At 42.7% G+C, this 22,605-nt stretch overlaps 3 protein-coding genes across 9 annotated transcripts in view; 2 read left to right on the top strand and 1 right to left on the bottom strand.

Moving 5' to 3' along the window:
- The first annotated feature begins 6,866 nt into the window (after positions 1 to 6,866).
- Positions 6,867 to 8,942, top strand: LOC142398868 (free fatty acid receptor 4-like). Its single transcript, XM_075483089.1, is given in 3 exon segments — positions 6,867 to 7,394; positions 7,477 to 7,608; positions 8,601 to 8,942. Coding segments are annotated over 3 exon segments (1,002 nt in total).
- A 2,735-nt stretch (positions 8,943 to 11,677) lies between these two features.
- On the top strand, positions 11,678 to 16,841 carry LOC142393975 (leucine-rich glioma-inactivated protein 1-like). Its single transcript, XM_075478326.1, has 8 exons — positions 11,678 to 12,453; positions 12,678 to 12,749; positions 13,277 to 13,348; positions 13,446 to 13,517; positions 14,059 to 14,130; positions 14,539 to 14,708; positions 14,813 to 14,977; positions 15,089 to 16,841. Exons 1-8 carry the CDS (start codon positions 12,206 to 12,208, stop codon positions 15,904 to 15,906), a joined length of 1,689 nt encoding a protein of 562 aa, XP_075334441.1. The 5' UTR covers positions 11,678 to 12,205; the 3' UTR covers positions 15,907 to 16,841.
- An 88-nt stretch (positions 16,842 to 16,929) lies between these two features.
- The window catches only part of LOC142393899 (serine/threonine-protein kinase MARK1-like), a 33,193-nt gene continuing 27,517 nt past the window's right edge, over positions 16,930 to 22,605 (bottom strand). For 2 of the 7 annotated variants that reach the window (XM_075478324.1, XM_075478322.1), the window contains exons 13-19: positions 22,421 to 22,602; positions 20,390 to 20,484; positions 20,122 to 20,262; positions 19,678 to 19,929; positions 19,418 to 19,444; positions 18,756 to 18,800; positions 16,930 to 18,650 (exon numbers count right to left, since the gene is read on the bottom strand). In XM_075478324.1, coding sequence (XP_075334439.1) covers positions 18,305 to 18,650; positions 18,756 to 18,800; positions 19,418 to 19,444; positions 19,678 to 19,929; positions 20,122 to 20,262; positions 20,390 to 20,484; positions 22,421 to 22,602 — 1,088 coding nt within the window. In that variant the 3' untranslated portion in view covers positions 16,930 to 18,304. The remainder of the gene's footprint in view (positions 18,651 to 18,755; positions 18,801 to 19,417; positions 19,445 to 19,677; positions 19,930 to 20,121; positions 20,263 to 20,389; positions 20,485 to 22,420; positions 22,603 to 22,605) is intronic. The other 5 variants (XM_075478318.1, XM_075478323.1, XM_075478320.1 and 2 more) reach the window with 3 other exon arrangements.

Below are 22,605 nucleotides of genomic sequence, written 5' to 3'. Positions count from 1 at the left end.
AGGGAACACGTCGAACGGCGTAAGTATCAGAAGAGAGCTGAGCACATCCGGTTACGCCAGAGAGATCGAAGAAATGAAGAACAAGCTGGTAAACGCCTCAACTAGGTGTCAGTATCTCGAGAGCAAAGTTACGGGGAAGCAGGTATAGCAGGGCTCAATTTTACCACAAGCGATTACAGTGCTGGGCGAAAATAAAAGAAGCTTCGGTATATCTTCATCACCAATAGATCTTCATCTTCTTAATGATACGAAACAAAGTGTTTGTTTAGTCTTAAAACTAACAGTGAATTCAACCCTTTTTATGCAGTTATCCTTCTCAAGCAATGACACTCATCAGTCTCTTTGAGCCTGCTGGGCGATAAACAGTGCAACAGATATTTTTTGTGTTTTTACCTAATCCAAAGTTTATATTTGGTATTGTGACTTGTGGGATGTTTAATGCCACGACCACAAAGTCAAAGGATTTAGCCAGCATTATTATTTCAGCATTCGCTTCCTTTCCTTCTCTTCTCGTTTTAGGCCACTAGATGGCGGCAGTTGTTTTTTTTCTCTTACACCCACATAAACTGGCAAGGAGCCACAAGGAGGGAAGCAGACTTCTTTATGAGGAGCATTAGGAACTCTTTTTTTTAAAAAAAGCTTATTCTGCCTCCCAGTGGTCTTGTTTTGTCATTGCAGCTGAGGATGTGTAATATGTACAAGGAGTTGCTCATTCGCAAATGTCTGATGCTGTAATGTTTTTGTTTTTGTCTCAAAGGTCTCTGTATCAGACACAGAGCAGCCGTCAGCCAGTGATGGAGCTGCTGCCTCAGACCTTCAGTCTCAGCTGAGAGATGCAAGTGTTATGTTGTTGATGCAACTCATCGGTTTTTGCTCGTGTGAATTTGTTTCCATGTGAAGATATGCAACCGAGCAGAGTTCACGTGTCTCGCTGAGTGTTTTATACTTCACAGTCATTTCCTTGGCACAGCTCTCTTTCTGTCTGTCTCTGTCATGTGCTTCCTATTCATTTGCTCATTCCTTAAAGGCCTTGGAAAAGAATAAGCAGTGGCTGGAATATGACCAGCAGAGAGAGGCCTACGTAAGGGCGGTTGTGGCCAGAATTTTAGAGTTGGAGAAGCAGCTGAGAGAAGCCAATCAAGCCCGTTCCCAGCAGCACAATGACGACCATTCAGACGGTGAGCAAAAGGGACAGTGGGCAGCGGACACTCACCACTGGGGCAACAGACTGTCACAACAAGGTTTTTTTTTAAGTTATCAAGACTGTGCCAAAGCAGCCTCTTGAGACAGAAATCTTTGCAGCAGTTTTAAAGTTACAGTTTTGTGAAATGTAATAGAAGTTCTTTTTCTGCTCTAAAGTTTGAAATGCTCAAACATCCATCCATCCATCCATTTTCCATACCCGCTTTATCCGGTGTGCATTTGTTTACCCACAGCTGTCTCATGGTCCCACCACAGCATTTCATTCAGGTTACGTTTTAGACTTTGAACCATAACAACACCTGGATTCTTTTCTTCTTCAGCCCTTCTGTTGCGGATTTGCTGCTTTGCTTGGGGTCATTGTCCCGTTGCATGACCCAGTTTGAGCCAAGCTTTAGCTGTGAAACAGATGGCCTCACGTACGACTCGAGCATACTTTACTATACAAAGAAGTTTATGGGCAGCTTAATAGCTGCAAAAGACCCCAGGCCTGCGGATGCAGAATAAGCACAAATCATCACCCTTAAAACAAGTGTGGTTAACAGTCGGCATGACGTGTTTGTGCTAAAACGCTGTGTTTGGTTTTAATCAAATGTGGTGCTGCTTATTATGACCAAACATCTCCACTTTGGTCTCAGCTGTCTGAGATACATTTTCCCAGAAGTCTTGTGGTTTGTTCAGATGGAGCTTTGTAATCTAACCGTGCAAATAAGCCTTGCATACTTGTGGAGTCTTTTTATAACTGTACTGTCATGAACTTTAACATGTAACATGCCAACTGAGGCCTGCAGAATCGGAGAAGTAGCTCTTGGGAACCTTGCAGCTTCTCTGAGCGTTGCAGCGTCTGGCCTTGGGGTGAACCAGTCAGTAATCGTTCTCGCTGTAGAGTGATGGCCTTTGAATAGTTTAGAGGTGGTGCTGTAATCCTTCCAAGATCAGTGAGCAGCAACAATTGCTGCTCTTGTTCTTTCTCTGCATCGCGTTAACACACACACACCTGAACGCTTCAGACCAGCAAAACTTCTGATTTAATAGAGGTGCTCTCACCTGCTGGTGATTAATTGATTGTCTGCATGTGATCAGCAGCTCTTGGCTGCTAATTACCTTCTTAATTCCTATGGAAATAGTAAGGATGTACTCAGTTTTTTGTTCATTCTTATTAAGTTGCTAATGACATTGTTTTTTTATGACATATGTTGTTTGTCTTTACTTACACTTAAAGCAATACTATGTAACATTTCTACCTTAAAATAACAGCTTGAAAAAAATTGTGCGGCTAGAATGAGTTTTAATATTACGATTGGCCTGTCTCCTATGCCCTTCGGGAGACTGAGTTGGAAAAACTGCGCTATGTAACTTTGCTGGAGCGGCCCAGGAGCTGAGCGGAAGTACTTCGACTTGCTTTCTGGCACACCTACCGCAAAAACAAATAGACCCCTCTCACGCTCCCAGGTATAAGGCTAAGCTAGCGCAACATTGTCAGTACGATCATCATGGCAGAGGCACCGAAGAAACAGAAGAAGACGTTGACTGATGAAGCAAAGAACGAGAGAGAAGAGAAAGAGATTTACGACAGTGTCTTAACCGTACATTACCTCCAAGCCTGTAGGGGGAGCTCCATAATGGGCTTTTTGAGAAGTTACATAGTACTTATTACTTTAAGTGCTGGTAAAGAGAAGTTTTAATGTGTTGCGGTAAATGTTCTCCTCAGTCCTTCTCTTCTCTTCTTTCCATTTCCACCTTGTACATCTCTCATTACAGATGAGCAACGGAGCCAGATGCAGGAGCACTATGAAAACCTCCTGCAGAAAGCCAAAGAGGAGCAGGAGGTGCTTAGGGAGCAGTTTGAAGTGACTCAGTGGAGCCTGATAATTGCCCAAAACTGGTATGTATGCTGCAAAAAGGTGAATATATGTTATATGTGCTCCGGTCCTGTTCAAAGCAGGAAAAAGTTGAATAGGGGTAAACTGTATGACAAGCTGATGTGTAGGTGCAGGGAAAGGGAGGCGGAGGTGGAGCAGCTCAGGCAGCAGCTGCAGAGTGATAGTCTGAGCAGAGAAAGTGCACAAGAAGAGCATCGGGAGTCAGAGGAGGAAGAGCATCTGGAGTCAGAGGAGGAAGAGCATCGGGAGTCAGAGGAGGAAGAGCATCGGGAGTCAGAGGAGGAAGAGGAAGAGCAACCGCTGGAGGAAGAGAGCAAAGAACTCGAAGTCAGGCTGAATGAGGAGAAGCGAAGGTCAGCCAACTTTGAGCTGCAGGTACATCTTTCTTAAACTGTCTCAAAAAATTGTTTTAATGATACTTTTATTTTATATGAGGGAAGAAAGACCTATAAAAAAGACACAAAAAACTACTTTTTCTTAGGCAAATCTCTTTCAGAGATATATGCTAAATCGTCACCATGTGGACCAGGAAAAGATTGCAGACCTGACCAGACAGGTATGACAGGCACATTCACTTTGTATCGTTCACCCACTTAGCTTGGGGATTTTTCTAAGACATCCCCTCTCAATGATGGCGCAGGTTTACGTGTCTATACAAAGGATTGACAGTGTGTGTCTTCAATTCTGTGCCTCTGAAATATTCCAATCATGCAGTCACACACTCAAATCTTCAAATGAGAAAAACAGAGAGATATTCTTGATATTTGAAAAATATGCCACACACGACGACGACCCAGTTTTACAGATTTCATTGCAGTGGCAACTTTTTTTAATTCTAGATCAAGATTTCTTCGCATGATCTTGAGGATGAGAAGCAGAACTGTTCATATTTAAAGAAGCAAATGGTCAAAATTCTGAAGATGCTGCCAAAAGCAAAAGGCCACGTGACAAAAAAGTCAAAGGTTGGCACCAATAGACCAAAGGAGAGAATCGTAGTTTCTATCGTTGATGAAACTTAAAGCTGCATTTAGATGATATTTAGACACATTTAGACGTTTTTTATCCAGCGACCTTAATATTCACTGTCCTCAGCTCAGTTATCTCGGGCTTAGAACTGATCGGTGCTTGAAAAAGGCTGAGAGGAGCAGAGCTGCATTGTAGTAAACCAAAGTCATTTAGTCCTTTTTATTAAATCTTTTTATATTCGGGGGGGAAACGCACTGAGCTTTTACTTTCAAGTTTAAAAAACAAACTAGTGCAGCTTTAAGTTGTGTTAAGAATCATAGACTCACTTGAGAACTTTTTCAGCCAGAGGTTTTATCCTAATTGAAAAAATGCTTTTTATATCAGAAAAACCAGCAGGATCAGTGCTCAAGTGAAGAGGCGCAAGCCCCCTCCCCTCCAGGGGCCTCCGCTGCTCACAGCAGCGGACTCAATGAAAGCTTCCTGGAGTGTCCCAGCTGCCAGGCTGAGTATCCAGCCACTCATTACCGAGAACTGCTGCACCACCTGGAAGACTGTCAAGACTGAGCTAAACCCCCCTGGAATCTTCTCAGTTCTGCGTCTTCATAAGGATCGTTTTTATCCACAACGTGTGCCAACAGGTTCGAGTTAATAAAGTGCAGGGTTGAGTTGTTTTTTAAATTGTGCATCTTCAGTACTTTCAGTGAGCCTGCAGAGTTCTTGGTTGGACACACCCATATGCTAATGATTCAATCAGCAAATGTGCAGTTGGAATAATAAATATGAACAAAATTTCATCTGGGTCATTTTGTTTTATTTTCCCCAGCTGTATATAAAAGCCGTGAGCACACGGCAAACAATTTCACGAAGGGTGCTTGTTTAACATGACAGGACTTTTGTGATCTCACATCAGTTTTTCAGTTTTCTGAGTAGAGGATTTGGGTTTGTTGCAGTTTTAAAAAGAAAATTAATTTTTTTTTAAATATGTTAACCTGAACCTGGTCAAAATGTACTTACACAGTAGGGCAGTTTGTGTATGCAATGATGTGATCATATATTTCTATATCCTCCTGACTACCAGGAAAGAAATTGTTGCCATATCACTATTTTTTCATCTTTCCCAATTGTTTGTTATGCAAAGAGTATATTGCAAATGTTTATTTATGTTTTTAAGTTTTTATCTTAAAGATATCACGTGTCCTCTACAGTGTACATTAGAATTTCATACATGTGAAACTAAACCACGATGACAATCGATAAATTCAATGAAAATATCTATTTCAACATAAGAACTGGCAGTCAATCTCATACTGAAGCCATGCTTTGGTAATCTCCAGAGTCCTGAGACTCAGTGCCATAGGCAGAGGATGCCATGATCACTGGCTTATTGTCAAACACTTTCAGTCCAGTTGGGTATGGTTTGGTCCTTACATACTGGCGAACAGGGCAGCGACCAGTAAATGGAATCCTTTGCTCATCAATTGACAACTCCCCAGTTCTTGGCAGGCTTAGAGATCCCTGCCTCACTTTGTCTAGGAGATCTTTGCTTATATCCTCATCAGACACATCAAGGTCATTGACAATCTTAAAGGAGTGTCTTTGTAAAACTGATTTATGGTCATGGATTATGACACTATTTGAACTCTGGTGTGTGAGGCCCAACGCATCTGAATGTTTGGATAACCTAGGCTAACCTTTCTTGAGCTTCCTCATCAGACAACTCAATATCTGAGTTTACTGAAACAACCTGCAGTAAAATTATTTCTGCCTCTGTCAGTGAATCCCTTCCATCTTACTTGAAAAAATACAGGACAAAATGGATAAAATAACAACAAATGTCCACTACAGAGGACATTTTTTAAACAAGGATATTTTTCAAGAAAATATTGTTAAATTATTTTAGAAAATGACATAACATCTTCTAAAGAGGTTCATGTATTATAAAACAACAACATTTTGAGGCATAAATAGCTTAATGACAATTAATTTAAACTTACTTTTTGTCTTTCCATATACGTCCCTTATTTGTTTACCATTAATTTAACTCCAGAAGTGTCAATTTTCTGCAACTTTGTGTTCTTCAACATATTTTGCTGATCAAATGGAATCGAAACTAGCCTTTTGGCTAACACAGTTTAAATGTTGGTTAATGTTGCTTATCTTAAATGAAAAGAATAAACTCAGACCAAATGAATAGCTCAAAACTGTTTGTTTAATTTGGTCATGTCCTATTTGAATATCATAAATGGGCTTTGAGAGGGAACGGGACACAAAGGATTGACCGAGGCTTGATCTTAATCGATCGAGCAATATAATGACCTCGGCTTGTCTCAGATGTTAGAGAAAGAGGGATGTATGGAAGTAGTTTTTTTTTTTTTTAAGTTCTATTTCTAAATTCTAAGGTTAATTTCTACACACTCCTAATTATGCCCACACTGAGTGAAATCTCTGTATCTGCTTAGGATGTGGGAGCAAACTTGTAATTGATTTAGAGCATTAAAATGTTTCGTCTAATTAGATTCAGCAGATAATTTGCAACGGATACAGTCATGATGTTCAAAAGATGGAAAGAATCTTGCTAAAGCAGTGCAGCATCGCAGTAGAGAACTGAACTGACATGAAGTTTAACTACACGGCGGAGGACATGAGCTGAAACTACATGCTGTAATGTTCGACTTCTGTTCTGCTATCACAAAGCAAACAGCATTAACTGGTCTTGTCACCGCCCTCCACCTCTCCTCACTCCATGGGTTATCCCATCTGTTCTCAGTTCACTTTTCTGAAAGCATCCAGGAGTGGATAGTTATTATCCACGAGGACATGGACCCCCACGCTCTCCACCTAAAAAACTTTGAATGTTTTACGTATTTCTCCGAACTGCAGCACTGCGGCACTCTTGGTGCCACTGCTGTGGAGACCCTGATTATTACAACAATCTTTCTGGTCTCAGTGGCAGCGAATACTGGAGCCACAGTCCTGATAACCTGTGAATGCAGACTTCTGGCCAACAAGACCATCCTGACCCTCAACTTGTTCGTGATTGATCTACTATTTGTCAGCATGATCCCTCTCATTGTGGCAGTGCATTGGACTGTGTCCTGGATACTTGGGTGTACGGCCTGTTACACACTCCTGTACATCATCTGTATGAGTGGCTGTGTGGTCATCACGACCCTGGCCGCAATCAGTGTGGAGAGGGTGCAGGCTGTTCTCCGGCCGCAGACTGTGCCCACTCTGAGCGCCAGGATGGTGACTGCCACCCTAATTGTCGTCTGGGCCTTTTCAGCAATCACATCCGTGCCCCTCTGTCTGTTCTTCACTGTGATAGAAGTTTACTTCCCCAAACAGGTACGGATTAACTAACAGATTAAAAGAAAACTCCTCACCATTAAAGCACATCTTTCTGTTTATTTTTGTGCTTTCTATATAGGAACGTCTACACATCTGTACTCTCAAGTGGCCCGATGCAAATACAGAGATTGTGTGGAACATAGCCTTCACGGCCCCGGGATTCCTTCTGCCAGGAGTCATGATTATTGTCAGTTACAGCAAAATATTACAGGTGGGTTTATTTCATTCTTGACTGGTTAAGACAGCAGGGAGTGAGGAGGGGAATTGTTTAGAGTTCTTTAGGATTAAGTCATTTTAGCCACTCTTTTAATGAACAAAGTGGATGTTTTCTACTTTGTGGAGGTTTTCTGTGTTTTAAATGTTAAAAAAAAATCCAATTAGAGTACTTGGATGGCTTCCAGCATGTTCGGTGTAAACCTGGCTAAGACTACACTGGTGAAGTTACATAAGTGCAAAATTTGCTGTGGAGATGCATTTATAGATGGCACCATGAAAGCTCGTGAATTCCACATAAATACTGGCTGACAAGACGAGTTGCTGTTTCCCGGAGTTTGGCAGAAAAGAGATATTCCAGCCCGATAATGATCCAAAGCACATTGCAATGATAACACGATAGTTTCTCAAGAAGAAATATATATTAGAACAATGGCCTGATCAAGTATATTGAGTGGACTGAACCGAAAAGATTAGAGAACGACGCAGCAAAGCGCAGATCAAAAAATTTCTGAAAAATCACAGATACATACTATATGTGTGCTATAATTACTCATTTAGCAATTAATGTCGACTTGATTGACTCTTCACTTTGTACTCTTTGTGTATATTAGTAATTTTACAATCACAAAGGGCGCAGAGATATGAGTTCCTTGGAGATATGAGTGTGTGTGGGAACAGATCTTCCCTCTGTCAGCTGTCAACCTCAGACAGTGAGTTACTCCGATATTGACATAAACGTGTTACAGACAACACAAAATGATTCCGAGAGGTCACACATTGATTTTAGCTCTAAAAAGACCTTATTGATGTTTAAAGCATTGTGAGGACAAACAGAGGATTTTGTGTTCCATATTTAAATCATTATGCATATCACTTTGTACATGGTTTAATCTTATCTTTATTGCATTTATATCTCTATTGTCATTACATAATGTTTCAAGGTATAAAGTGCCAGCTTTATGTAATAGCAGCTTATTCCTGTTACAGATTACTAAACATTGTAAGAGAAGGCTTCTCTCCAGACATTCAGCCCTCAATAGGAGACTCCCCCGCCCTCACTACCAAGTCTCATGGCAGGACACGAAGTTCTTCCATACAATGCTGGTCTTGGTGCTCTCTTTCTTAATCATGTGGCGCCCTATTTTCATCATGACTTTCCTCATACTGGCTAGAAACTTCCTGGGTCACATATACATCTCGTCTATGTTCTTTTGGATGGCAACTTTCACACTGGTTAATTCTGCCCTTAATCCCATCCTCTACTGAGTCTGCCAGTTCAACAGCGGCTTGCGTGAGCTCTGCTGCGCCGCAGTCGTAGCTTCACTCTGAAAAGGACGTTGTGCAGTGGACGAACACCAGTGATACATTTATTTAGTCATTTATTAGTAGTATTATTATTAGTTAGTAGTAGTATTTTTTATTAGGATTGGTATTATTATTGCTGTTGTTAATATACAATCATTGTAAATATTAATAATTTTTTTGAGGTACTTGACTAATTTGAATTCCCCCCATTGGGGGATGAATAAAGTATTTTTCTATTCTATTCTATTACTACATCCGTCATCATGATTGTTGCATCAGATTGGATGTTTCTACTCAGGAACAGCAGAACAGCCCACCCTGTTCACACCTCTATATTTGTGTGCTTAACCCTCATAAAGGATGTCCAGCGGCAGAAGTCCCAGGGATTGTTGTGTGCTATTTTTAAGCTTGTGACACCTTTGAAAGACAGAACACGGTGAATAAAGCTCATGAGAATCTTTCTGGCTTTTTGCAAATTTCATTGACTTTATTAGGTCTACAACAATGTATTTATTTATTTATTTAAAGGCAACTAGTACGTGCAATGTCCATTATCTGTTGCAGTCACACTGTGTGTTTTCAGCTGAAACAGCCTTAGTTTAATCAATACCATCTGATCCACATAAATGGCCATAAAGGTCGCTCAGAACCTGACATTCATCTGGAAAAAGAAAGATTTGGATTTTATGTCTCGTTGCCAGGAAAAACTTATAAAAGGCTGCCCAGAAAACTTGAAGCAAGTAGACATTAGACAGCAGTCCCACCTAATCCTGTCAGCGGTTAAATAAAGTACAAGTACACAGTGGCCCAGAAAGTGCGACTGCTTGTAGCTGAAAAGGAAAATTAAACCACAGTGCTTCCTGGCTGAGTAGTTATTTCACTTTGCCAGGTGTTACTGTATCATTGTATAAACCACTGTAGCTGCTTGAAAGTTTTTGTTGCTATTTTTTTTTATTGTGGCAGCTTGATTAAAACAAATGCAATCTAAGTCCAACATGACTACATGACTACACCATTTTGTCAACTCAAATCATTTGCTCTCTTTCAAAGCTTTTCAGAAACCATTGAGCATTTGAACACACCTTTTGTCAGTTTATTGATATGATTATGTTGTCCTCCTGAAATCATTTTATGTATCAGTAGGACCTTATTTCTAAAGTTACTTTGCCAAAGCAGTGCAGGGGGTATTTACAGAGGAAATTCAGGAAAACCTTGGCATTGTTGCTCCCTGCCCTCTTGAGAGTTCAGGCCATACCGCAGTTGTCATAACTCACCTACCATTTTATGCATTGGGGTTTCCCATGCAATGTAAAATAACAAGTGCAGGGGTCCCTTTAAGCCACTTTCTAACTTTTGTTATCTGGCACAAGGTGGGACCTGCAGTAGTCTATCTACACAGGAATTTGGGAAATGTCTTCGTAGGATCTGGAGTCAACAATAGACACTGCAGAGCAGTTCCTCGGGCAGCTCTGCTGATCATTGCAGCTACTTTGGCCACAAGGTTCTTAATACAACACACAGCAATCCTCTTCAATATGACCCCAATCTTACATTTGAGAAACATATTGTGCGGCCAAATGTAGAGATTGTCTGACATTAGAACTGTTGCTGAATCTTGAATTGAAAAAAAATAATCAAGAGAATCAAACAACACAAAACCTCTGTATATTTGTAGAGATATGGTGCGGTTTGCTTTCTATGGCTGCTTAAGAAATACTTTGATCTTAAGTATTTTCAAGTGATGAGGCATATTAATGTCACATTTTAATGTATTCATAGATTGGATATGGGAAACGTATCCCAAAATTCCATTAAAAGAGTCAGACAGTAAGCTCACTGTGGTTTTGCGCTTGCTGGACACTCTGTGTTCTATTCTGTTGATGAATAGTGACATTCATGAAGCACAGACCCTACCCATCATCTATCAGCACGACAATAATATCCAGTGTTCTGCATTTTGTCGAACAAACGCTTATGAGAAAATACTTTAGTTGCTTTGGGACCCCTTCAGCTTCTCTAATTTATAACCATGTTTTTCCTCAAAATGAGTAGTTTCATTCTTTCACCCATCCCTCTGACTTTATACACGATCATACCGCAAAGTCTTCCAGAGCATGATCCTACTCTACTAAACCCTGCTTTAATTTCTTTAAGTAAAATGGTATTATCATGGTAAACTGCTGCCGGATATAGAAAGGTGTAATCGAATCAGGGACAGAGCGTCTGGAGGTACGGAACATTGTATTTGTTTAGAGACCTCTTAAAAAGCCCTGCAAATACTTCTTCCCAGAAGGATCTGACGCAGGCGTGCCTGGAGCAGTGAGTAAACATATTAATCTTACAGCTCCAGGGGGAAATCTGAGGCATTACAGGGTGAAGAAGAAGAAACCATATAGGGATCCCAGAGGACTCTGGTGCACATTTGTCTGGCACTGAAGAAAAGAACGCTGCAATAAAAGTATTGGGTGGGGGTGTTACTGCAATGAAGCAAGCAAACGCGATGTTCTTCAGAAAAGAAGGATAAAGAGGGTGACCTGTCCTTTGTGTGACACGCTAAAGGGGAGGGGAATTCATTAGATTGAGGCAGAGCAGATGTCCGGATGACAGGAGGGCTTCCCCACACCCCTGCATCACGGATCAGTGCATCCTGCAGTCACCATGGAAACCTCGTAAAAAACAGGAAATACACCCAAAATGTGCAAATTTCAGATTATTTATGCACGAAACGCTTTGTAATGAGACAGCATCACATTTATGTCCAACATCAGGCTACAACCCATTTTAAGTTGGTCTCCAACCGCTTCCCGCATAGACAGCTCGAGTGAGTCTGCGCCACGGGGAGCCATTCGCTGGCTCATGTCAGGGTTTCATTTTCTCCTGCTGATTCACAGAAAATTGCACAATTTCGCTCCCTATTGGGTGGATTCCCCCAGGACTTTAGCGCGGAGCTACTGGCGTTTGCTGAAATCATAGGCGTGGTTTTGGATGGAGATGCTCCGTCTGCTCCCGCTGGGATCCCCACCTGCCCTCACACCGTGTTTGTCACAGCGCCAGCTGGCGTTTTCCTGAGCTCCACACACCACAGCAGACAACCGGTTAGTTTTCTGTCTTTTTTTTTTTTTGGTCACATCTATTTATTTGGAGGGGGTCTGTGGTGTTGTGTTATTGCAGCGTTTATTACCTCAGAGCGGCGGCGCGCAACACTCGGCGGAGATAAACAAGAGCGGACAGCGCGTGGCCTGGCCTCCAGGCAGCAGCAGGAAAAGAGCCGCCGCAGACTCTGGTTCATGTGTAGGACTGTTCGGCGCGCAAGTTGTGCCCGCAGCGGTTTTCAGGGGATGGAAAATACACGCAGAATAACCAAAAGATCGCCCTGGCTTGGCGTACTTGTGGTGGCGTCGGTTTTCCTTCTGGTGGACAACAAGAGAGCCAGGCAGCCTCGCTGTCCCTTGTCATGTACATGTACCAAAGATAACGCGCTGTGCGAAAGCGCAGGATCGATCCCTCGCAGCTTTCCCTCCGATGTCATATCACTGTAAGTCATATTTATTCTTTTTTTTTTTTTTTTTTTAAAGTAGGCTAATAACACAAACCCAGTGAGTTCCATTCCAGTTATTCACAGAACACGTTGGGCTCTATGTGCTGGTTAAGACTTGTATTTGTTGGCTGCTGCTGCATAGTAACATAGTAATACATATCCAAGGAACAGACTGCAATAACTGCTCGCTGAACAGTGTGTTTGTCATGCCCCCCTTTCAGATCTTTCGTAAAGTCGGAATTCACCGAAATCCCGAAGGAGAGCTTCATCCACACGCCTGCCCTGCATCTCCTGTGAGAAATCTCTCTGGAGCTTTTTGTTCCCTCTTTTATTGCGCGCTGTCAGTCCCCAGTGAGCTGATCAACGCCATGTTTAATGTTCAAGACATTTTCCTTCCACTCATTGCAACACATAATGCTGTGGATAGGCCTAATGATTGGAGTTGACAAAAAAAAAAAGTTAAATCTATCTTTTTGAGTGATTTCACTATTTAATAGTTTCATTTCATGGTAAGCTTGATCGCTGAGTTGGGCATTCATCCAAGTGTTGCCTTACATTTGTCTGTGCATTTGTGTGAGTCAGATCTGGCTTCAGAGACAGATGTATTCGAGAATAATTCCTCTTTTTTAGAGGGGAATACCTTATTCGGCTGCCTTAAGGGTACTGACTGAGCCTCTATGTCCCTCAAACAAACATGTAAGACTGCTGGAATCCTCAGAGAGCACTGATCCCTATCTTGGGTTAACATTAAAAACAAATGCTTTCTATCAGTTCATTGGTGACTGTGGTAAAATATTAACCCGAGGATCCCTCTGCACAGCCTCTTCACAGCTAACAACCTGGAATCTATAAACGAGGATTCCTTCCTTGGTCTTCCTCATCTCGAATATCTGTGAGTTGATGATGCAAGTTCACCCTGGAAACGTTCACTAATGAAGAAGAAAGTCTCCTTTCTTATGCATTTACTTGACCTGTTTTTCTTATTTCAGATTCATAGAAAACAACCAAATCAAGTCGATATCACCACATGCATTCCGTGGACTGAAAACCTTAGTGCATCTGTGAGTACATACATTTTAGCACTTTTACAAGCACTCCTCCAACGAAATGCCACAGAGACATTTCTCCCAACCCTGTGCAGCTATGATTGCAAAGCAAGTCCTGCTGCTGCCAACAACAACTATTATATTTGCATTTTATTACACATATCTTATACACAACAAAGTATCTCTTATCAAATAAGTCATCTGAACACAAGGACAATCAAAACAAATCTGATAACAAAAACACACACAACCAACTTTTCAACAGTTGGGTCTACTTTCCTCCTTCTTCTGTGGCAGACAAAGCCATAAAATGGCTGAGGAGGCAGATCTAAAAATAACTTAATGTTTCCTCAAACTCACAACAAGCAATGTTCCCTCTTTTACTTTCAGCATGGCAATATGTGCACACACTCTTCAGCAGATATCAGTTGAAGTGAAATGCTATACTGTATAACCACATTAGAATGTAATGGAATCACGAAGCAAGGGGGTGGCGCACTTTGAATTGATAATGAAATCTGAACATTAAGCAAAAGTGCTTTGTCTTCCTCATCAGGAGTCTGGCTTACAACAATCTGGAGACTCTGTCCAAAGATTTGTTCAATGGTCTTGAGGCCTTGACAAAAGTGTAAGTATGATGTTTGCTCCCAGACAGGAAACTAGTCATATTGAATTTACTGTATGTGATTGATAAAATATTCTGCAGTGATTAATGAGTATGGTCTTCTAAATTTAGAACAATGTATCATTTATTCAATTTCAGCCAAGGTTTGATAAATGCATAGGCCGCTGGTGCTTTTAAACCCATTAAAATTACACGCAGCAGTGAGAGAGGGAGACCGTTTGCAATCTATCATCTAGTGAAGGTTTTCAGACCTCCGTTTTAGCTTCTCTTCAGTGCAGAGAGAAGCTGTGAGGGCCAGAGAGGACAGTCCCGCCTCGCTCACTACAACTTTTAACAAACAAATGAGTTAAACTCACTAAGGGAGGAGAGTGTTCCTCTCAGCTTTTTAGCGTTGCGGTTTTCTTCTCTTAGAGACCTGCGTGGGAACCAGTTCACTTGTGACTGTAAGCTGAAATGGCTGGTGGAGTGGATCTACAGCACCAATGCCACAGTGGATCAGATTTTCTGTAAAGGCCCAGCCTCACTGCTGGACAAGAAGATCAACGATCTGGCGCCTCAGTCCTTCGACTGCATCACCACAGGTGCAGTGCCAAACAGAGTCGTGTTTTAATTGATTTTCTCACAATCATCAAAGCTTCTCGGGACTTTTAATGTTACTGTGAGTGTGTTTTTGTTTCTCCAACAGAGTTTGCCCCCTACCAGTCCCTGAAGTTTGAATCCATATCGGTGGAAACATTTTCTTTCGGGATTGACCAGTATGTAGTGTTTGCCCAGCCCTTCATCGGGAAGTGCAGCTTTCTGGAATGGGATCACGTTGAGACGGTCTTCAGAAACTTTGATGATATTGACAGTAAGCACATGTCATGTTGTGAATGGGCTGTGTGAGTTTTAAAGGAGAAGTGAGGGTGCACTGGATGGAGACATGCATTTTCTTATTGTTCCATTTCCCTCCCCCCCCCAGGCACATCCACAGTGATCTGCAAACCTCTGGTCATTGACAACCAGCTCTTTATCATTGTGGCTCAGCTGTTTGGAGGCTCGCACATCTACAAGCGGGACATCTCTGCTAACAAATTCATCAAGCTTCAAGGCATTGACATCCTGAAAATCCGCAAACCAAACGATATCGAGACGTTTCGCATCGATGGAGAATCCTTCTTTGTCATAGCAGATAGCTCCAAGGCCGGCTCCACCACCATCTACAAGTGGAACGGTAATGGCTTCTACTCTCATCAGTCCCTGCACCCCTGGTACCGCGACACTGACGTGGAATACCTGGAGATCTCCTCTAAACCTCACCTGATTCTGTCCAGCAGCTCCCAGAGGCCCGTCATTTACCAGTGGAACAAATCCACCAAGCAATTTGACAGACGCACCGACATCCCAGAGATGGAGGACGTTTACGCCGTGAAGCATTTCCAAGTCAAGTCTGACCTTTATATCTGCCTGACGCGCTTCATTGGTGACTCCAAGGTCATGCACTGGGACGGGGCCCTCTTCAGAGAGCTGCAGACTATGCCCTCTCGAGGCTCCATGGTGTTCCAGCCCTTCACTGTGGGCAGCTGGCAGTATGCCGTTCTGGGCAGCGATTACTCTTTCACTCAGGTGTACCGCTGGGATGCCAAGAAGGGCGAGTTTGTTCGTTTCCAAGAGCTGAACATCCAGGCGCCGAGAGCCTTTTCTCCAGTTTCCATAGACAACCGTCAGTTCCTGCTGGCCTCCAGTTTCAAAGGGAAAACTCAGATCTTTGAGCACATGGTCATTGATCTGAGCAACTGAGGGATTCTTTTTTTTTTTTTTCTTTGGTTAATTGGTGAGTTATTTTTGTGATTTTGGTACCTGAAGGCCATTCCTGCACATTCAGTGCTAAACTACTCAGTGTTGATCCCAACTTGAGGACAGCACGCACTACTCCTTCCTTGTTTTTAAAACCTACTGAAATCATCAATTTAAAAACAAAAGCACGCATCTTGAGCAGATATTTGTCAGAGATGCGTGCATTTCAAGTTTTCGAGTCATTTATGCATGAAGGCCCTCACACAGGATATCAGTTACCTCTGACATAGGTTGAGTTTTTTTTTTTTATGTGTGTGCGTTCATCATCTGACACCGCTCAACAACGTTTATACATTTGTAGTCTCATATATTTATGTACAGAAAGAAATAATAAAGTTGTACTTTTTAACCCGTTAACACGTTTAACTGAACAAATCTGCCAAATTGAAATGTTTACATTTTTCTCTTTTCATTTGTATGCTACAAGATTTGTAAATTAAGATTTTGTAAGTTGAAGAGGGACCATGGCAGTCGGATTCATATTTGCTCAAGGATGACAGAAAGTTATGCTTAACATTTGAAAACTATCAATAGAAATATTGTGTGAGATTCTACCTGTATATCCTTGCAACTTACATTTTTACTGTTATTTGTTTGTATAATGTTTCAAGTATTGACCCGTTTTTCCTGACTGGGAACTACCGGAACTATTTTCAGCACTTTAAAAGGTACCAAGATATAAAAAAAAAAAAAAAAAAAAAAAAAAAAAACTGAGGATACTGTTCATAATCTTTAACTAACATGTATGCAAAATACATACATCACTTGTGTCATGAGTAGGACTAATGTTGTGTTATTTTGAGTCAATAAAGGTTAATATTTCATTGGAGCTTCCTGCTGTGTAGCATCATGTCGCTTGAGTGGTACATCCTGACTCTCGGCCCTTAAAGTAAACGGCACACGGTCGCGCATCTACTTCATTGACATGCACTTTTTTTGCGGACACCAGAAATCAAATCAAATGAATACAAACAAATAAAATCCTTTTATTTTCTCCACAAAGTGCACGCCTCAAATCTACAAAGCAGCACATTACAATGTAATGGAATAAATACAATAAAATCCGTTGAATTAGAAAAAAAAAAAAAAAAAAAAAAAAAAAAAACACAAGCAAGGATATACACAAGTACCTGCACAATCACACTGACAGCAGGACTAAATCGGGCTCCTTAGAAAGGCTCCACAGCAAAATCTCAATGACAGACTTCTCATGCATCCTCTGTCCTTTGGATAGACATCCAGTTCACTGCTTTCTAAAGTAGAACGATTTAAACCCTGTGTTTTCGTAACTGAGGACTACCAAACTAACATGAAAGAAACCCCAGGTGCATACTCTCATGTTCATACACATCACCCTGGAATACTTGTGCAACTGCAGCGGGAATCTCCAAAAATCGCCTCGTCCTGCTGCGGAGAGAAAAATAAAGTGAACACTTTCAGTTTCAACTGAGGTTACGACTCAAGTCTATGTGGTGCAACTTAGTGTTGTTTCGTTTTTCTCCACAGGCAAAAAAAAATAGAACGGAAAAGGCAAGGGAAAACATCCCCTCATATTCAACAAAATAATTTAGTGCTCCTTAAATAAAGTTGAAAACACTATTTTCATACGGTGGCTCTTACAAAAAAAAATGGGGAGGGGGGGGGGTAAAAAAAACAAAAACCTCACAGACTGAAAGAATAATGCTCTAAAAGACATCAATTATATTAGGAAAGAACTCAATCCCATGAAAAAAGACAGTATTAACAGTAAAATTCTGTACAGAACTCAAACTCAATATACAATACAGTACCTGCAGATGTTATGCATACAGTACAATTCTCTTCTTACATAGTTTTAGTATGGGCTCCAGCCTGATCTATATACTGCCTTAACACAGGTGGAAAAGCGGTTATTTTTAGCTTACAGTAATTTTTAATGGTTATTCAGCAAGGAGAATAGATTTCGAAGTAGGCGATTAGAAAAACTGACTAAAAACTTTATTGCAGGATGATCTTTTTGAGTTGCATACTGCATGTTTTACATGACTGCACCCTCTGACTTGGAGCAGCAGGCTGATAGAGAGGAAGAGGGGGCAGGACGGAGGAAAAAATTAAAGGACATGGGGTTAGCCGTTTTTGCCATCTGTCCGTCACAGAGGTTAAATCTTGTAGTATCCCTCTGATCCACTACCCTGCACAGTACATTCGTGGCCAGTATTGCACGTTACCAGCCAAGTCCGCCCTGATTCTGCGTGGTGAGAACCTTCAGTGCTGATTTTGTCCTGTAAGTCAGCACTAATCCAGTGATGAGATGAGACTGTAACCAGAGCTCACCAAAGACCGACTGGGACTCCATCTGCCGTCACAGTTTGAGCTCGTTGGCAATTTTGCAGGCGATATTCTTAAAGGCAATGGACGTGCCCGATATCCTCTTGAAGCGCACGCCGTTGAGCGAAAGGCGGGGCAGCTTGCACACCTCCATCTCCCACTGGACCAGGTTGTCCTGGCGAGCGTCGCCGTGGACGCAGAAAAGCAGGAAACGTTCGCGCTGCTCGTAGTCGCAGCTGTTGGCGTCCAGAACTTTTCTGATCTCTCTCATCATGTCAGCAGGCTCCATAGAGGAAGTGGTCTTCATGCTCCAGGTGAAACGTAGTGAGCGGGGCTTGGAGTCCCGGCTGCCGTCCTCCTTAGTGTCCCCTGATGCGCTCCTGCATCAACAGAAGAGAAAGATGGACAGAAAGAGCAGAGATGTTAAAAGGAGGCAAAAGTCAGCTTCAGGCTCTCTATGAAATCAGTTTCAATCAATTTCTCACCTCGGTGTTTCTGTCCTGGCACTGGCCTCTCCCTCACTAGGCACCCTGAAATAAACCAGGAACAGACTTATTTTCATGAGCCAACATGACCCCCCACCCACCTCCAACACCACCCCAGTCATCACCGGACAAAGCAGAGGGTGTCAGGCATCATGCCAGGAAAGAATCCCCACTCCCAGGTATCAGAGCTCAGCACACAATGAGGTGAACTTTTGAGGAACATCCTATCAAAGCTCAAATTTACCATGTGTAGCATCCCATGGAGTACCATACCTTTCCTTAATCCCCACTGATGTGTTAAGAGTGGAAAAGTGGTTTAAAAAGTTTGATTCAGCTTTTGTAATTTGCCTGTTCTCGTCTCTTAAGCTCAGCACGAAGACGGGGGTGAGTAAGGAGAGGACAGCTTGCAACTTGCGAAGCAGATATCCGGTTGCTTAGTAGAGAACAAGCTGGTGAGTCGTGAGGTTTAGTCATAAAGACAGTGGACACAAGGGGAGGATTTACGCGGCATAACAAGGGTGTCAGTAGGCAAAGATGTGCTGTGGTGGGCAAGTAGGATTAGGAACACATGGGCGAGGGTCATAGTGGGCACAGAATTTTTTTTTTTAATTACAGTTTTTGAGCAGAGGGGGACAAGTGCAGCAAGCTTTATGTTTTCCTACCTCTGGGTTGACCTGAAAGACAGAGCTCTATGCGGGGAGAAAAGGAGAGAAAGCTGTGAGCTTCTAGCAGTTGGGCCAGCATGAAGGTGACAAAAGGAGCTAACTGGATGAGGAGGTTCAGTCAGCAGAAAGTACCCCAATACGACTTCTTATTCCCGTTTCTTTTAGACCATCATGGCTAAATTAGTCTAAATCAAGTCTTTGAAACTGTAAAAAGACAAGCAGGGAAATCAAACGTGTAGCCATTTGTCTTCACTGACCTGCGGACAAACTTTGAGGTGATCTTGCCGATGATCCCTGTTGAGGTTCCCCTGCGTTGTTGTGCGAGAGCCCCCGTATCGTGTGACAACGTGGGCGAAGCCGGAGGGCCATTGTAAGTAGCACTGCGACGGTCTCTGAGCTGAGCTCCGTGAAACGTGCTGCGACTGGTGGTACCCCGGGGGAAACGGTTCTTCTCTGGGGTGCTAATACTGTGTGCAGAAGGAGAGGTGGAAGGACCACGCGGGGAGGAGCTGCAACAAGAGCATCCGTGTAGAAGATGTTAAAGCAGGAGCATCAGAGGATTCTATACATCAGCAAGTTCAATGTGCATTTAGTCAACAAACTGCCAGCATCCCAGTCTGCGCACTTTTAACTAAAAACACACCCTTTCTGAGATCTTACTTCAGCCACTGTCGGTGCAAATGTTGGGACTTGCTGCTTACCTGGATTTAAGCTCAGTATTGTCATCAATGGGGGGCAGTGTGCTCTTTGAAGGATGCCCTGACGATGACATGGACTTAGTGTGACGTGGCCGTGTGGAGCTCATTGCAGTGGATGGCGTGCTCCCTGATACCTCGGTTAAACTGAGGATCGAAGACAGACAGCATTACCAAACAAGGGCAAAACTGGGACACTAAAACATGTTCATATGCACACAAAATAAACAGATAAACTCTCATACTGTAGAAAGGTGTGAACACTGATATTCACCTGCTGTCTTTGCCATTGGGAATGGCTGAATAGCGGTCAGTTGAAGAACGTTCACACACGTATGTGTTCCTGCGAGTCATTGACCCATTGGTCTGCTTGTGGGGAGAGACATCAAAAAACATTATAACATGTACACACAAAAAAATACAGAGATATAAACCTCTTAATCTACCTCAAAGTGCGAAAATAACAAAAATACTGAGAAGTTATGGGTGAGTTCCCTAAAAGAGAACTTAGGGGAATACCCACAGTATTAAGCAGTTAACTTGCTGAAGTACAGTTGCAGTATATAAGAAAACTACCATGTGAAAAGTTGAAATACTGCAATTTTAAGTATTCTACTAGTGCATTGATATTACTATACTTAACACTTGGCTTGGATTATACAATTGAACTTAACTACTAAATGTGAGGTAAAGCTAATGCCCCTTTTCCACCGAACATTTTTGTACCTATACAGCTCTACACAGTCCCACTCAAGCCTGATTGGGAGCTTTTCCACCGCGGGTTGAAGGCGGGACCCGTTACAATTTTTAGCCCTGGCAAGTACCTACTTCAGAGGTGGGTCTAGTCGGTGCTAGTACGTCACGTGATCAGTGCTGTCCACTGATTGGTCTGGTGAAATTACGTCATACACGCAACGAAGCTCGGGGAGCTTTAAATAATCACCCGCCATGTATGAAAACACACCTGCGAGAGCAACAGAGAGTAAACAGAATTGCGAAGATGGAAGACCAGAGAAAGAAAGCCAGCCCATGGACGATGAGCGAGGTGCAGACCTTTCTGTGTGTGGTGGCCGAGGACTGCATACAGAAGGAACTGGACGGAGCGACACGAAGGTGTTCCAGCCAAGCTGATGGCTAACCATGGCTATCACCGGAATTCTCAGCAGTGCCGAGACAAGCTGAAGAGCGATTACCGGCAGGTAAAGGACCACAACAGCCGGAGTGGTTCGACCAAATGGACGGCATTTACGGTCACCGCCCGGCGAACGCCGTGGATTCGGCGACGTCTTTGTTGGAGGCGATGGAAAATGGTAAGTGTTGTTCTCATCCCCTTGGTGCAACGCTTATATCTTAACAAATGCATGTTTTATATCGTAACAAATACATGTTCAGTCTTTAAATTGTGTAAAGTTACACAGGTGTCTCATGTAAGTTGTTCTGAGTGAGCTAGCAAACAACGCTGTTTTGGAAGGCTAGCACAGTGTCTCACCTATGCGGTTATGTGTATGCGTTTCGAATGTTCACACTTTTTATTTTTTTCCCCTCAAGACTTGGTTTGTGCAACCGATGAGTGTTCGGTCGCTGAGGTCAGCGAAGATCCTTCAATCCCGCAGACTTCAGAACCGACACTGGCATCGCAATCTGCAGCTGAGGCAACAGCTGCTATCTGCATTCCACCAACACTGGCGTTGACGCCTGTATCTGAGACAACTCCTGCTGTTTACTTTAGTACTGTCATTTTTAATAAAGAGCTTGGTTTAACTAAACAATATGGATTGTCAACTACACATTACACTCCATCATTGTGTTTACTTTTGACTAACCGTGGCGTGACACTTTGTAGTCACCTGAAACCGAGGTCACGTTAGTGGTAAACGGGCCGACTCCGCCCACTTCCAGGCCACAGTTTGGGTGGAAAAGGAAATGTTACTGGTGCCGTGCCGTGTGGTGTAGTGGTGGGCTATATCGAATCGAGTAGAGTAGGGGTAGCTTGGTGGTGGAAAAGGGGCATAAGTGATGTGAAGTAGTGTTCAGAAGAATGAAGGAAAAAACAAGTGCATTGTCACCAGTCTAATGTGGCTCTGTAGAGGTGCAACTGCAGTGTTCCAAATATGGACCACCAAAATTAGGTATTTCATCCTGTCATTTCATTCAGGCAAAAATATAAGGCACCTTTTCTTAGCCTACAAAGAGTTTGGCAAGCTGTTATCGTGGCTGCCGTTTAGATGTGTCGGTCATTTCACACAGCGGGGAACCTTCTTGAGGATAGACTTTTCCACCCCACCCTCTGCTTCAACTTCCTCACCCCCACAGCGCTCGTAGCTTTCTTCCTCTCCTGCACCCCCAGCGGTGAGGCGGAAACATCCCCTTTTGAAGTGCTGAGCTCTAGCCGACGTGCTCCGTCCCACTCCTCTTTGTGGTCGCTTTCCACACTCAGGGCCTGACCACGCTTCGAGTACGATACTGCTGGTGGCACTGACGGACCCACTA

The sequence above is a fragment of the Odontesthes bonariensis genome, chromosome 2, assembly GCF_027942865.1.
Source record: "Odontesthes bonariensis isolate fOdoBon6 chromosome 2, fOdoBon6.hap1, whole genome shotgun sequence".
Classification (NCBI taxonomy): Eukaryota; Metazoa; Chordata; class Actinopteri; order Atheriniformes; family Atherinopsidae; genus Odontesthes; species Odontesthes bonariensis.
Note: the sequence above shows the minus strand (reverse complement) of the source record. Positions and strands in the feature narration are given on the sequence as shown.